General features: G+C 37.8%; 1 protein-coding gene across 1 annotated transcript in view; it reads right to left on the minus strand.

The window, feature by feature from the left end:
* Positions 1 to 12539, minus strand: part of LOC137390797 (uncharacterized) — a 15724-nt gene extending 3185 nt beyond the window's left edge. The window contains exons 1-12 of the mRNA XM_068077114.1: positions 12426 to 12539; positions 11158 to 11418; positions 10874 to 11019; positions 10513 to 10696; positions 9105 to 9443; positions 8856 to 8992; positions 7994 to 8758; positions 3236 to 3350; positions 2515 to 2709; positions 1555 to 1700; positions 1272 to 1452; positions 1005 to 1150 (exon numbers count right to left, since the gene is read on the minus strand). Of these exons, the coding sequence (XP_067933215.1) occupies positions 1005 to 1150; positions 1272 to 1452; positions 1555 to 1700; positions 2515 to 2709; positions 3236 to 3350; positions 7994 to 8758; positions 8856 to 8992; positions 9105 to 9443; positions 10513 to 10696; positions 10874 to 11019; positions 11158 to 11417 (2614 nt within the window). The 5' untranslated portion in view covers position 11418; positions 12426 to 12539. The remainder of the gene's footprint in view (positions 1 to 1004; positions 1151 to 1271; positions 1453 to 1554; positions 1701 to 2514; positions 2710 to 3235; positions 3351 to 7993; positions 8759 to 8855; positions 8993 to 9104; positions 9444 to 10512; positions 10697 to 10873; positions 11020 to 11157; positions 11419 to 12425) is intronic.
* Between the last annotated feature and the right edge of the window lie 4815 nt (positions 12540 to 17354).

Consider the following 17354-nt stretch of genomic DNA (forward strand, 5'->3'; position numbering starts at 1 on the left):
TATTCTATTCTATTTACAAATAGTGCATCATAGCATCCTTTTTTATCAATCAGTTGTCTTTGGTAGCTTTGAACATGGCTTCAGGAGCAACTGCTGTCTTTCTTTGTATATATGCTATAATTTGTTCTATAAAGATTAACCATCAGTTAATATTGCCTTCTTCTTCTATCTATATACAGTATATATTTCTCAAAGTTTGTCGTCCGCCGTTGTATATGTCCAGCTGTAGCTCTTAAAATCTTGGAATAAAGAAACCATTAAGCAGAAAATTTGATCTCGGAACCTCTCATTCACCAGTTCGACGCACTCCCAATTTAGGCACAGGAGTTGATAGATTTGCGAGGCGATATATGTCGCTATATGGGAGCAAACACGCTACGCTTTCGGTCATGACACAGAGTCATAGCGTAACGTCATGAGAAGCCGTAACTCTTATTAGTAAGCTTACTCAAATTATCCATTGGCAAAGTGCCAGTCTAATAACAAGTGGCAGACAACTTTCATTACCTTTCATTGTTTATAAGCAGATTTTTAATATGCCGGGTAGCACAGCTAGTTATTCTTATAAGCTGAGCTTTACATTCGCATGACAAGAATTACAGGACACTTAAATGTAAAAAACTGAGACACAAAAGGTTGCTTTCTGAGAGAACTAAGTTCAACTCTCGCGAGTTGAACCTGGTTCTCTCTTAAGTTTTCTTCACAATTATCATAGCAGCTAGCATGTTTTATTTAAATGGGTATATAAATTCATTTAACAGAACAAAAAGGAAAATATAAAGTTTTACAAAGTAGTGACTAAGATTCCATGAACTTTCTATTTTAGCAAAGTATGTACCATAATAACTGTACAACTCTTTTCTTTTTTTGATGATAAAATTAATCAGTTTTGACCACAAAATTTTATGGTTTTGTCAAACTGAGGGGGGTAACTATGTGACAAGAACAGCCAACTCTTTTGTTTTTTGGCTATAATTCTATACTTGTCAAAAACTTGCGCTTACCATAGCCTCGATCTCCATACCCCAGAATGGGTGGAATAGTTAGCATCCTTACTTCCCCTTCACACATATTCATCAGTCCTAGATCAACACCTTTAATCACTTGCTGCTCTCCGAGGGTGAAATCATAGGTCTTATTTCTGTCATAGCTAAAGACAGAAGAGTGGAAATAAGAGAAACACATCTCTTATAAAATAATAAGCTTAGCAAGGAAAAATAAAGTGAGAGAGGATAACTCCATAATGCACTCGTTGACTTGCAAAAAGTCACCTGCTATCAAACGCTGTGCCATTAGTGAAGGTGCCATTGTAGTGCTCACGGATATAGTCACCAGCCGCTGATCTTCTCGTACAACCATCAGGCATGTGGAGCAGCTCAATTTTAAACCCTGAAGGCTCCAGATCCGTGAGAACTACTTCAAATATCAGCGTTGATCCTGGGGGTATCTTGCCTAAACATACGGCGCATAAGGAGTATTCCAACAAAAATTAATGCAATTTGGAGTTGGTAGATTGTCCAGTATAAAATAGTTTTAAGAAAAAAACAAACAAACCTCTCTCATTGTTGCCGTAACCAAGCTCTGGAGGTATCGTTATTTTTCTCTTTTCTCCTTTGCACATTCCTTTCATGCCCATATCCATGCCTCTAATAACCTCACCGACTCCAAGGTGAAAATTGAATGTGTTTCCACGATCATAACTGCAGACAAACAAACCAAATAGTCAAATAAATAAAACTACTTAAAAATGAGATAACAGTTTATCCCGAGATAACAAGAAATTAAAACTGTTATCTACAAATTGAAAAATATGCTTTGTATATTTTGGTAAATCTGCTGTTTTTGGTTTTTAAAACATACCTATTTGCGTTGTTAAATTGGATAAATATATTTACTTCTATCTTGAAGACAAGCAATGAAGCCGCCATAGCAAACAAAACTCTAGTAATACACATATGATGACTTCCTGTGGTACCAACACCCGTAGCGTTAAAAGACACTCGTTTACTTCAGCTTTAGGAAACAGGATGTGATCTTTTCCGCTTAAAAACATGGAAGTTTAGTATTTTAGAATAAACCGTTTGTACAATCATAAAACTATACAAATAGAATGACTGACTCTAGTAGTTGTACAATACTAGTACCTAAGTCAAGAACTAAAGTTTATAGGAAATTCAATCAGTCACATAAGTAAGTTTACATCTAGAGCCATCATACATCTTATCACTCTCATTACCAAATAATTTAGTCACAAAATTGATTTGCTGCTTTTTACACAAGTATACTCCTGCAGTTGATCATGACATGCCCCATATCATCACAACCACAATAAGATATTTGACAAGTACAAACAGGTCACTGTTTTACACTCGTATGGATCAAAGACCAAATTAAATTTTGATAGTTAACCACTATTAACACCACAAGTGTTCAGTTAGCTCAAATTTATGTAAATAAAATGCAAATATACAAAAGCTTAACAGATATTTTCTTACAATCTTCCCACTCATATACCTAGAATCAAACTTTGTTCCATCTTCAAGTGTACCCACGTAGTCTTGGTACATAAAATCACCTTCTCGAGCTCTGTATGTGCAGTTGCTTGGGATAAATATCTGATCAATCCTAAAACCTGGAACAAACCCGTCCAAGTCGTCCGCCCATGCGAAAGCAAAGATAACAGCAGCTATGCTCAGCAGTAACTTCATTCTAAAACATCGAGTCAACGAAAAGTTTTAAAAGTGCTGACATTTGGCTTGGTTTAAGACTCTCCGATACAAAGACAGATATAAGGATATTTCAATAACATCATCAAATGAAAGTCAAAATGGGGTTTGATGTTTGGGTACCCACCAAATGAGCTCATTACTTTGTAATTAGCTTGCAAAGTAACCACACATTGTGTTGTATGTTAACAATTTGAAGACAACTGAAATGTTAAACTTGCAATAGTTGAACCTGTATTCAACAGCTTCTAAAACCTTTTTCGCTAGAAGAAGTAATGCAAAGGAAGCGTATGCAACTAGGTACTTGAAATTTTAAATCAAACACTTTTTTAAGTTGTTCAAATTGCAAAAATATGTAATTCTGTAGCTGAAGAAAATATGGAGTCATTTAATACTAGACTCTCTATAGAACTTTATGATTCCTCACCTCTATCTCTTACTCTTCTTGCTTTCACCTTAGATTTCTTCTCTGATTCCTCACCTCTATCTCTTACTCTTCTTGCTTTCACCTTAGATTTCTTCTCTGTCCAGTTTTTGATGCCAACTCGTTGCTCGCTATGCAGTAAACTGACTGACCTACGTGGCAGTCAGCAATACGAACAGCGCTAATTGTCTGTTTAATGTCTAGCAGCGGCAGTGGCAGCGGTACAATAATTAATATTGCCGCTCACTGTTTATTTGTACCCTCCCCCAATTCTCATTGCACTCTCGGCTAGCTTCATACGTGGCTTCACACAGGCCAGACAATAGTGTGTAGATGATACATGATACCTGTACTTAACCGCAAGCATTGTGGGTAAAAGGTGGAAGTGAGTGCTGCCAAATATTTCCTTTTATCTCTCGTGCCTTCGGTCTGGTGACTTCACCTTACGTACCAACGTCAGCATAGAAGAGCATCAATCACTCACCTCATTCCCTCTCTCTCCCTCACTCTCACTTTCTCTCACTCTCACTTTCTCTGTTTCACTCTCACTTTTTTCTCTCAGTCTGACTTTATTTCACTCTATCTCTCACTCTCTCTCACTCTCACGTTCTCTCTCACTCTTTCTCTCACACTCATTGTATCTCTTTCACTCACTCTCACGTCTACTCTCATTTTTTCACTCTCTCTCACGCTCACTCTCTCTCTCACTCTCGTTTTTCCTCTCTCTCACTCTCTCTCACTTTCTCTCTCACTCACTCTCTCTCTCTCACTCTCTCTCTTACTCTCTTTCTCTCTCACTCTCTCTCTTAATCTCAATCTCACTCTCACCCAGTCTCACTCACTCTAACTCTCACCCTCTCTCTCTCACTCATTCACTCTCTCTCTCTCTCTCTCACCTTCACCCTCTCTCTCACTCATTCTAACTCTCACCCTCTCTCTCACTCACTCACTCACTCTCTCTCACACTCTCTCACCTCATTCATTTATCAATTCACTCACTCACTAACATGCCCTTTGGTACACTCAGCACACGCATAATACAACTGTATAACATATAGTTTCTATTAGCTTATTATTTCAGAAATAACATGCCTGGGAGCAGAACTGCTACACAGCAGTTCCACTTAGGTTTCCAAGAGTACCTGGCTAAAAACCAGACGTACATCATAGCCTTAGTAGATGTGCGAGGTGCAGGAGGAAGAGGTGAGAAACTCCGTCAAGCAATTCATGGGCAAATTGGAGTAGTTGAAGCGAGAGACATTTCCAATGTAACAAGGTTGGTAGTAGTTTATTCATATTAAACTGAGTGCTTTGAAGCTTCTGCAAATGTAAGGGCAGATGACTCTCGCTAATATCAAGAAACATGAATAGATAACTCCTTTCTATGCCAAGTTAGTTTTAGTCTAGCAATGGTAGTGCACTATTCGCTTGTATATGGGAATGGCACAACTGCACAAATACATTAAGCAAGACACGGGATATATTTCCTTACAACATAGCTATAGATAAACCTCACCTGCCAGTATGTGCATTATTTCCCATTTGTAAAACAAAGCCAATCTCTTTATGTAAATTTATTCATAGCTACCTGATGGCACACTCGGATTACTACAAAGTCGACGAGGATTATATTGCAGTGATGGGGAAAGATTATGGTGGCTTTGTTTCCCTTTACGCAGCTACTAACGCAAGCATAGAATGTGTCATCACTGAATCCCCAACCACATCATTACGAGGTACTAGTTATTGTTCCAACTTCCTGTTTAAACTGGCTCTCCTTTTTGTTGCACATACAGTTAACGAAATTATGTCATGTACCCGCAGGTGGATGGTTTGAAGAGCGCTACATGCATAACGCGACAACCTCTACAGAGCTTATTTATGAATGCCTTGATACGTCTGCTTATTGTGCTGTTCCACAAGTGGCCAACCTCCTGCTCTTGCATGGCACTGATGACGGTATGCTGATTCATCATTTCATTGGTCAATTCAGTTCCATGGCACCATTTCATTGGTCAATTCAGTGTCATGGCGTTAGTCTTAGTCCATATTGGAGTTATCCTAAGTATAGTTGGCACACTGTGATGTCATTAATATTTGGAAATTCATAACAGACCACAGCTGATTTTTAGTAATTGAATGGTTTGCTGGCTATTGTGCATAATTTGTCTGCATTTGTAACTTTGACTATTTAAAATAAGTTAACAATTTTAAAGTAACATTAAAAATGACCAACCTGAAACATTTCTGCTGCATGCTTTGCAAAAGATTTGATAAATACTCATACTTTGAACATTTTAGTTAACTATGTTAGAGACATTTTGATACGTGCCTATTTAAAGCGGTTTGTATTAGTTTTACTAAAAATAATCCTGTTGGGAAAAGAAATAAAAATAATAATTTATTGTTTTGTCTAAATATTTAAGTGATGAATGAAAGACTGTATAATATATAATATCCAATCAGCTTGCAACCAATAGAGCAATAGTTAAACCATGGTCTTGTTAATATAGAGTCAGTTTTTTAGTTTTTGTGTTTATTCTATTTATTCATATTCAGCGTACATGTTTTAGGAATTGCTGATAATGCAGCTTTCGTGACTGACTCGAGTGTTTCATGGTTTTATTCACTGCCTTTACTATCACTATCATAATTGTATAACTGTTATCTACCTAATGATTGCATTATAACTGTTATTTGCCTAGTGATTGGTTATAACTTTTATCTGTCTAGTGATTGGTTATAACTGTTATCTGTCTAGTGATTGGTTATAACTGTTATTTGTCTAGTGATTGGATTATAACTATCATCTAGTAAGTAGTTGGATTATTTATTTCACACATGTTACAATACACAAGCTAATAATCTAATTTTTTATGGTAAAAATCAGTTTACAGATTTTAAAAGATTTATGTTTTGCTATAGCGGCTGTATCTACCATAACTAAGAGTATTAAAAAACATTTGAATTCATGTGAATCGTTTTAACGTCTATCCATTATTACTCAACTCTTATCAAAGGAGCACCATACATTTTCACAACTGTTATTGTTACAGCTTTGGTTCCGGTAGAAAACTCAATGAATCTTATGCGAGACCTACAAAGAGTGAGATATATATTTCAGCAACAAGTAAGATTTTGTCTGATACTGAGTGCATTGAAACCTTCTACAATATCGTATTATAGTATATCAGTGTCAACCTTTACATACACTAAAGCATATCAAGCTTGTACTTTCAGATATATCCAGATGTTGGCAACAACCTGGAGCAGGCAGACATTTCAGTTCACTACTACCAGACTATCATCAGCTACCTTAAAACATGCTTTCATATCGAGGAAAGAATTGACGATTCCAAAATAGACTTTTGTGCCAATAGATAAGCGCATCTCGAATATAACTCTTTTACCGCTCATGGTATGTTACCAACCATTAGCTCTTGGCTTCATGGATCAGTCATAGCTGGGTGAGCCATAAATCTTAGTACGCATTTATGTTGCCAAAAGCGAGGACTTGTAGTGCGACCCACCAAAAGAGTATGGAGCATTCAGCGCAATTGAGATATGAAACTTTTTTTATGTGCATTGTTTCTCTTTTATGCAAAACAGATTCTACCAAAGATTTATTATTATTGTATTTTTGTGTTTTTCTAACCGTGGCCGCCATATCTGGGAAATTATAAGGAATGGAACGGATATACCAGACACCATAATGAGCAGCAGAGAAACTGCATATAATGTTGACATCCTTTATGGACAGCCAGCCTTGAATGTATTCTAGCGCAAGTGCCTGCTCGTTTGTCTCAGAGAATTTGTCTCTCTTTTTCGAGTTTTATTCCTTCTTCCAGATCTCAATCGGCCGTTATAAGGGTTTGCAAAAGTGTTCTAGAATCTTTTCTAAACTGTGTGAGTTTACACAGTTGTGTTACTTCACTCTGATATGCAGACATATGGTAGATCTATGCTACCATAGACATATGCTACTAGCAGATCCTTAACATATGGTTAGCCAGAGTTTTATTTTTTCATCTTATGCATCATAAAATTTTCATGCAACTTATTTTTATGATTGTTTTTTTTGTTTTATGACAATGCGTTATGTGATAGTGTGAAATAAAATGGTGCTTTTTGCCCCTGACAGTTAAGCTTTGCAAAAGGGGTTAGGTATTTCTTCCGAATGTTTGGCATATCGTTGTCTCACTTTTCACTTGCTGGTGTTAAGAGCATTGTCTGATACAGTCGTTCATCAAGGGAAATTGTGCCAGACATGAAGAACAAGGTTTAATTTAATAGGATTATCTAACCATTACCCTTCCTTCTAAAGGTTAATGCTCTTTCAACATTTAATACTCAGCCGGTAGCGTCTCAACGATGTCTTTAAACAGATTTACAAGGTTAAAACCCTAAGCTGTTAGAAACCAATGTAATACCTTTATTTTCCTGTTAATGCAGCCCTAAAATCTTGATTAACACATTGGAACGACTATAGACATGTACGTCCAGTACTTGTACAAGAATAGTAATTGTACAAAAGCGGTTTGCTAAAGTAATTGCCAAGATAGAGCTTCTTCATTAGTAGTGGTAGAAATCGATGCAGATTCCGCAATTCTAAAGTAAAAGTTTATCTACTTTCAACAATAAATACCATATTAAACTGCCGGTTGGCTGATAGCACGATCGCGAATAAACTACATCAGCTGGACTAAAGGAAATAATATATGACTCTGGTTAGTACTAGAGTGTCTACAGGATGTTCATAAACTGTCAGCATACTTGAAACCAGGTGTGAGTTTCGGCGGGTGTCTGGAAAATGTGTAGACAATTTATTGGTTGATGAAACGTTATACACAGCGACAATGAGTAGATGGACAATAACTTCTTGTTTCTCGGTTGCAATTATTTGTGCACCAAGAATCCATAGCTGGGTTGTTCCATGGAGCTATTCCAACACAAGTAAGAATAGGTGTTTGCTTTCCAGGTGTGGCTGTAGGTGCTGAAGTTGGTGCAGGTGTGGGTGCTGGAGTTGGTGCAGGTGTTGGTGCAGGTGTTGGGGCAGGTGTAGATGCAGGTGTGGATGCTGGGGTTGGTGCAGGTGTAGGTGCAGGTGTTGGGGCAGGTGTGGGTGCAGGTGTAGGTGCTGGTGTTGATGCTGAGGTTGGTGCAGGTGTGGGTGCTGGGGTTGGTGCAGGTGTGGGTGCTGGTGTAGGTGCAGGTGTGGATGCCGGGGTTGGTGCAGGTGTAGGTGCAGGTGTGGGTGCTGGTGTAGGTGCAGGTGTGGATGCTTGAGTTGGTGCAGGTGTAGGTGCAGGTGTGGGTGCTGATGTTGATGCAGGTGTGGGTGCTGGTGTAGGTGCAGGTGTAGGTGCAGGTGTGGGTGCTGGGGTTGGTGCAGGTGTAGGTGCCGGCGTAGGTGCAGGTGTAGGTGCAGGCGTAGGTGCAGGTGTGGGTGCAGGTGTTGGTGCTGGTGTGGGTGCTGGTGTTGGTGCTGGTGTGGGTACAGGTGTGGGTGCTGGTGTAGGTGCAGGTTGAGGCAAAGTACTTGGTTTTCCAAAATCATTTCTCAAGAGCTTGATGTCTAAGGTTAGTCGCTCTCCGATTGGAAATCCAGCTGTAACAACAAATTAATACAACATGCATTTTCTGTACAGAAAGCTTAATTAGTGTAACAATAAGCATATGGTTTCTAGTATCTCTTTTGTACTCACCATTGTTGATGTCAGCTGTCATATACCCTGGAGGAATAAGAAGTCGTCTTCTCTCTCCGATGCACATTAAATTAACACCGTGGTCTAATCCTAAAGACGCTTTAGGGCCTCCAACTTTGTAACTGAATCCTCCTGGCCTAAGCAAATGCAAAAGTATATATTTACGTATGGCATCACAATGTGAACTTCTAGCCAGTTATGGCTTATTTAAAATGCAGCTATAACAATACCTCAATAATAGGAACTCACCCAGTACTGTGTTCGTAGCCACTGGCAGATACACCTGAGTACTGTATGAAAAGATTATCATGGTTGAAGACGCCCTCGTTTCTTCCACATGAGGGTCCATCAATTTTCCACCATTTCATCTTTCCCCTACCAATCTCTACCAATTCCACATCAAAAATAAGATTCGAGTCCGGTGGAATTGAAGAGCCTCGACCACCGCTACCATAGGCGAGCAAATGGTGAGCAAGTATCCTTCTCGTTTCTCCAACACACATGTCAAGCAGTCCATAGTCGAGAGCTTTAACCACATTTCCTTCTCCAAGAGTAAAATTCAAGGTTGAGTTTGTCCCATGATCATACCTTCAAAGTAGGAGAAAAAGCTGCTTATTCTTTCAGCTCAAAATTTTACAACCTTAACCCAGCAATCTTTCCATCTTCCATGATTTATGTTAAGATGAATCTCAAATTCTCTTTTTTTGGTCTGCCCACTACCTAAAATTAGCATTTCAATATGGCTGGTTGCGCATTTTCACTGCTACTTCTTTTAGGCTTATATCGCAAAATTCAAAAATTGGCAGTGTTCGTATTTCTTGGATAGCTAAATCTAAGAGATTTGATTATAATTTATTTGTAGTATTTCGGCCAGTTTGATAAAAACAAAACAAAATTTAAGTGATATTAAACTTTGCTGAGTTCTCAGCTATTGCAATAGCAAGACTAATATAATATTGCTAACATCTATAGAGAGTAGCTCATAACAAAATTAGCTTTTCAGCATTGCGTTTCTGAAAGAATAGGGGAGATAACCTAAGACTATTTTTATGAAGCAGGGTTTGTTGAAGAATACAGCATTAGGATATTGTAAAGTTATATAAAATCTTCAAACAAAAGTGAATAATACAATAACATTACAGCACAATAATAATACATTACAATAATAATACATTGCAATAATGCATTACCCATAGCAATAAGTTTTTCCAGGTAAAATGACATTTCATTACATGATCATAAACACAATAATTTTGTTTGCCTCTGGCCTGCGCTACTGCCCTTTCCCAGCTCATTTGCAAATACAGTATGTTAAACTACAACGCATTTTCTCAGAGTAAAATTACTCCTGATTAAAATAAAATTGTTGATACCAAAATGCTGTTGAAACCTTTATTAATATTTTTGCTATTCAATGAAGCTATTAAACTCATTAGGGACAGCTCTCCTGAACTAATGTTCAACTGGTTTAGACTGGTTTAGACTGGTTTAGACTGGTTTAGGCTAGTTTAGGCCGGTTTCTTAGCATAATTCTGTTCCGAATACGCATCATACTGGAAACAGCTAAAACATAGAGATCGTACCATACGACTTATGATCAAAGCTGTGACTAGGCTGGCTCGAGACGTTTTCAAAGGTTAGATTTGAAAGAACTCACGTGTTCCAAAAGGTAGAGCCATCAGCTTCCAGTGTTCCGTTGTAATGAATTCTAATAAAGTCTCCTGGATGGCTCTTTCTTGTGCAAGTGCTTGGAAGGAAAGTTGTCTCAAACTTGTAGGGATTTACCCACATATCTCTGAGAACCACATCAAAGACCAGAACAGAGTTTGCCGGTATGTTTGCTGTAATATAACAAACATAGGTATAGGGCAGGATAGTGAAACAAGAGTGAAACTATTCATAATTGGGAAAAAAATAAAAACATTCTGTAAGATTAGAAATACTCAGGATAGTGAAACAAGATAAGTTATTCATGAATAAGAAAAAATAAAAAAAATTGTAAAACTAGAAATACTCACAGAGTTCTCTGTTTCCATAGCCAAGTGAAGGAGGAATGACGATCTCTCTCATTTCTCCCACACACATTCCTGTCATGCCCATATCTACTCCATCTATTACATAGTTGAGTCCCAAAAAGAAATTATAGGTTTTGTTTCGTTGAGCGCTACAAAAGATAACAGCTACTAATAACTGACTGCTGTACAGAGTTGGTTATATAACTTGACGGTGTACATATAACGGCTATTGTGTAACACTGGTGAAAACCTGCCAGACATTATGAATAAGAAGTTGACAGACCTACCTTGTATCAAATATGGTTCCATCTGTAAGGCTCCCCACATAATCTTGATGTAGGAAGTCACCAGGTTTGGACTTGGGTATGGTTCCACGGCGACACTGACTGCCCTGCCAGACTGATGTGACCTTGAACCCTTCCACATAGCGCAGCCAGAAATCAATAGGATGTATAAGGTCAAGGTAGTCGAGATCTCTGAACGTAGCATTAGTAGATGTGAAGCATATCGCTGCCAGCAGCAATATTACAGTGTTTAGCAATTCCATTCTGAAATAAAAAGTATGTTATGTGCTACAATAGCTAACGCTACAAAATCAGTCTCTACAAAAGAGTTTATAATACTGAAACAGTCTCTACAAAAGGGTTTATAATACTGAATCAGTCTCTACCAAAAAGTTTATAATACTGAAACAGTCTCTACCAAAGGGTTTATAATACTGAATCAGTCTCTACCAAAAGGTTTATAATACTGAAACAGTCTCTACCAAAGGGTTTATAATACTGAAACAGTCTCTACCAAAGGGTTTATAATACGTACTGAAACAGCTACACTAAACCGGTAATTATTAATCCAATTTTGAATATTAACTATTGATTGTTCAAGTTTGACTATAGAAACTTGTTGTTAAACTATGTTTGTATCTATTTAAAAAAATTTTGCATTGTTAAATATCTCGCACTTTATGAATAAGTTTCAAGACACCCAAAAGAGAAAGTCTCTTGGTATCTTGTTCCACCTGGAGGCATATAAAGCATGAGCGATTCAGAAAACAGTCAAGTCAGTATGGAGAAGTTAAAGAATATTGATTTTTTAATAACTCGTAGAGTCAATGAAAACCTGCAGTCTTTAAAAACCGGTAGAGTCTTTGAAAACCCGCAGTTTTTAAAAACCTGTGAAGTCTTTGAAAACCTGTAGTCTTTGAGAACTTGTAGTCTTTAAAAACCTGGAGAGTCTTTGAAAACATGTAGTCTTTAAAAACCTGTAAAGTCTTTGAAAACCTGAAGAGTCTTTGAAAACCTGTAGTCTTTAAAAACCTAGTCTTTAAAAATTTGTAGTCTTTGAAAACCTGTAGTCTTTAAGAACCTGTAGAGTCTTTGAAAACATGTAGGCTTTAAAAACTTGTAGTCTTCAAAAACCTGTACAATCTTTGAAAACCTGTACGGTTTTTAAAAATGGATCACGAAAGTTTCAGATACATGTATTTCAAAACATATCACTACCACTCTTGCTTAACCCTCTTCACATCTTCCAAAATGTTAAGAATATAACTCACCTAAGCCTTGTCTTTATTCTTGAGCAATCGTCTATGATACGGAGTAAATGCACGGCCTGCCGCTCTCTCCCTGCTCTGTTCTTCTACCAGCCCGTATCCCTTTATCTGTGATGAATTAGATTGGTGTAAATGAGCTGGCACTAGTTAACGCGGAATAATCCAGGGGATTATATCACAGATCATCCTATATGGATTACCATATCTTTTCTTTTAAGATTATCTTTCTTTTGTGTGAAGATTTACTGCGACTAGAGTCAAGTATTTAAGAGTGCACTTACCAAAGAGTTACTGCGACCAGAGTCAAGTATCTATGAGTGCACTTACCAAAAGGTTATCATGTACAAGAACATAAAAACTGAGCTTGCCGCTCACAGCTCTGTGATACTTGAAGCTTATAGATCTATCGTATACATCTATCTATCTATCGTATCTATATTCGATACACTACTGATACACATGTATGTGTACTAGCCTGTGGTGAGTAGTTCCTATGGATTAGCTAATCATGTATGTGGGTGTGTTGTATATTCTATGACATCTGAGCCTACAGAATATGAACAAATGAATTATAGTGTACTAAGTTAAGATGTACCAGTCTATGGTAGAACAGCCAGCCAAGTAACTTTACTATAATAAGAGCCGTGACCATCTGTCTGTCCAAAGCCACACTAAGAGCATTAGGAAAACATATTGTACCATGCAGGAATCAAACACAGATATTCAGATTCGAAACTAGCAGCTCGACCAAAGTGCCACGTCTAAGAGCAATTGTGCACATAGATCTTACACATAACGATATCTCACTGTAGAATACAGTTGTTGCCCACTAGTATGCTATAATATTTCAAAATTCATGACCTAATAGTCAGCAGTGTTAGTAAAGATTGACCTACAGTTGATCACATGACCTGAAAGTCTATGACACAAACCTACGGTATGAGTTGACAACGCAGTTACGGAGACTACCTAAAGATAAGGAATGTTAAAACATGCCAACCTGTATATGCTGAATGTGTATGGTAATAGACAGATTCTTTTCTATTGGTATCACTTATATTTTCCTGGCATAGTTACCGATGCGTGCTCTGACGTCGCTCTGATTCAGGCTTTCCGCCTGACCCTGTTGCTATGGAACTGGTAGATAATGGCTGGCTCCAACACTCACCAAGTGATTAGAGTTGGTTACACTAAATTTTACACAATTTCCTCTTATCCTACTAAAATAACTAGACGTAGAAAAACGAGTGATCACTTTGTAGTAATCGAGAAATAACATAACTTCTGCTCAAAGGCCAGCTTTACATTTGAGGACAGGGTTTGCTGGACTATCTCTCCTGACATTGGCTCCATGGTTGTTGCCTTGTCATTAATCATCAGATACCACGACTCGGTTGGCATCTCGAAGTGGCACACGACTGGCCCACAGAAGTGATGCAGACATTTAGCTAAACCTATTTGCTTACCGGAACCGATGAAGACCTGAAATTGCAACAGAATAATGATCCAAACAAAAACAACGGAAGATTGCATTTTGAGCATACTGCAAGAAGGAACCAGTCCTATACAGAAGGTTCCATCCTCTTCCCGTATATGCCTTTTGGTTTCATGATAGTCTAACACTTTCTCTGCTGTTTAACCTCACGACACTAAACATTATCGTTGGTGGCTGACACGAGGATAATTTGTTTTTAGCGCTTAGGCCATCAATAATTCTAAATTTAAAAACAGTGACACACCATTATTTCTCTGTGCACTCATGAAGGATATGCATCGTTAAAATGCCCTTCCTTTCTGGTTGATTTCTACGATTGAGTCTCCTCAAGTAGAAAGCTCAATTAGTGACCAGCCCAACGGTTAATACATTCTTCAAAGTCACTGTTGTGGAGGCGGAGATGGCAAAAGAACAACTTCCCTTTCTGACCACCTTATTAGATTAAAAAGGTTAATTTGGTAACACTTATAATCAAAATCACAATCTGTTGTTTCTATCATCAACCAGAAAATGCGTTGAAACAGTAAAGATACATAATTTTTCATCATGTTCCAAGTAATTATAATGCTCAAGCATATAACGGGCGCTGTATACAGGGATTATGCATGACAGGAATGACATCCATTCCATGAGATATAACATTCATCCTATTAATTAGCGCATGAATATTCTAACTTCAATAACAAGCTGTGACAGCCCGTACTTCATCTCTGATTTCAAGCTCTGAAAATAGAGCCAAACATCGAGATATAGCCTACTCGGTGCCACGTTATGACATAGCCAAAAGGTTACCACGTCCCACACACGCCTGAGACTTACATACCATGAATAGGACGAGTTATTCATGTAGTATGAACTTGACTAGTGGCATGAGAGTTGAGGGAGGCAGTTAGATAAGATCGGAAAAAGCTAGAGTGACTTGTGACTCACTGAGGCTATTATTATTAGAGCTGCTTGTAAGCCTGACCAACCAAAAGGCTTATTGGATTGTCATGCGATGTTTACCTGAATAACGTAGCAAGAGTTCAAAACTTTCAAACTTCAAAAAAGACTTTAAAACTGCAATAAAAAAATACAGGCTCTACAATCACAAAAGGTTCATTTCTCAGTAAAGTATATATAGTTTTGTTTTACCATAAAAAGCATCCTGATGTTGTGATTATGTAACAAAAGAAAAGCAAATTCAACTAATAAAACTGCAGAAGTTGAACGACAGCTACTGCTCTTTCCGTTTATACACCTTCATAATTGTATGTCAAAGCATTTTAATTTTGTTTCACAATAGCAGTTGTTTTAAATGAGCAACTTTTGCGTAATCACAACATTTCATTATACATAATCATGCAATGATTGAGACAACCAGAATGTTGGCCAATATCGGGCTTAAACACATGATATTCAGCTTATTTGATTGACGTTTATACCTCTGTAACCTGGCCGCATGCTGTAGCGTCATAATAATAATATTAATGTTATTCTCTGTGCTTTGTGACAGGAAAGGTGAAAAGCCAGACAGACGAACGGACAATGGCCTGTAATAGTCTTTGCTATAATAAGAGCCGTGACCATCCGCCATGTAGAAAAAGAGGTAGTAAAAAAGATTGCTCCGCATGGCATTCGAACTTCTACATTTGGTTTTGCAGCACATCCCTCTTACATTTCGGCTAATTTTCTGCCTTGCAGCAAATCAGAATAGTTGTGTGAATTCTTACTCTCTCTGCTTTACCAGCACACCTGATGATCTCTCGTGGCACACAGGACTGCGAGAGTACTGGTATTAATAACATCTATAATAACACTGATCATAAATGGTCCTCAATGGCATCAAACTCTAAAAATCCAGAACCTTCTGCAGCTTCTACCATGTAATAAAATATTTGTACGTTTGATATTGCAATGCATTTTTGATACTAAACTTAAAAAAAAACTCTCATAGACATAAAACACTCCAAATTCTAAAATTTTTTTAAAATTTTGCTACTTGAAACTTGTATAATCAATGATTGAAAACATGGAAGAAATCTTGCAGCTATTATGTTTCAGGTGACTGAATACATGCTCACAGACATAATATCAGGAGAACTCATACAGGCACGTTTCATAATTTTCAAGTCATGCCAGTTTTGGCTAGGTACTCTGCCAGTTTGTGATGGCTCATTAATCCTATAAGAGCCTTGCCCTGCCCTCAAGCCTTGGAGTAATTCATACCTGCCAGCCCCTGGACAATCCTGCTATAATCGAGTTATAATGTCAAGTTTTGCTAAGGAGGTGGTTCAGAATAAAAGGGAAAAGAATGATTAACAAATGTTTTTTCTTGATGATTTTTGCTTTATCTTTACAAAGCAGCTAACCATCTTTAGATTCAACACAAATCACAAAGGAGCAGATGACTCCTTATATATTTACTCTGATGTTCTGACTCACCGTTGCTTATCGAAGATAGGTATTTACGGTGGAAATGTACGCTTATATTAGAATTGTATTCATCAGCTTGTGTTTTATGACACACTATGACATGTAGTGATTTGGCATGGAAATCATTTGCATGTCACAAAACTTCAGATGATAGACAAGATTGAGGCTGACGGGGCGTTGCCATTGGCAACCATAATCTCATTCTGTCAGCTGAAGGCATTAATATTTTTGCTAGCTAATAAAGCCAGTAAATTATTTAATAATAACCCAGTTCTTAGATTAGCACTAAATCCCTGGAAACTGGTTTATTAGACAAAGTATAGCATCCTCTTGGTTTGTTAGACAGAGTATAGCACCCCTTGGTTTATTAGACAGAGTATAGCACCCCTTGGTTTATTGGACAGAGTATAGCACCCCTTGGTTTATTGAACAGAGTATAGCACCCCTTGGTTTATTGGACAGAGTATAGCACCCACTGGTTTATTGAACAGAGTATAGCACCCTTTGGTTTATTGGACAGAGTATAGCACCCCTTGGTTTATTGAACAGAGTATAGCACCCCTTGGTTTATTAAACAGAGTATAGTACCCACTGGTTTATTGAGCAGAGTATAGCACCCCTTGGTTTATTGAACAGAGTATAGCACCCACTGGTTTATTGAACAGAGTATAGCACCCCTTGGTTTATTGGACAGAGTATAACACCCCTTGGTTTATTGAACAGAGTATAGTACCCCTTGGTTTATTGGACAGAGTATAGCACCCCTTAGATTGTTTGACAGTTTTACATTCATTGGATTGTTAGATTGAGTATCAAGTCTGCCTCATATTGGATCATGGTGAAGCAGAGTGTCAGATAAATTATGCATACTTGGGCCTTTATAAATCACCAAATTCTATTGTCCTTGATTACTGAATATGATATCAGGCAACGACAGTCCCTCACATCACCACAGCACGAGCTACTAGACAATCCATACATTGCTATAGAAGCAACTATGGCTAACTATGCTTTACAACGTG

This window comes from Watersipora subatra, chromosome 3 (genome assembly GCF_963576615.1).
Source record: "Watersipora subatra chromosome 3, tzWatSuba1.1, whole genome shotgun sequence".
NCBI classification, from domain to species: domain Eukaryota; kingdom Metazoa; phylum Bryozoa; class Gymnolaemata; order Cheilostomatida; family Watersiporidae; genus Watersipora; species Watersipora subatra.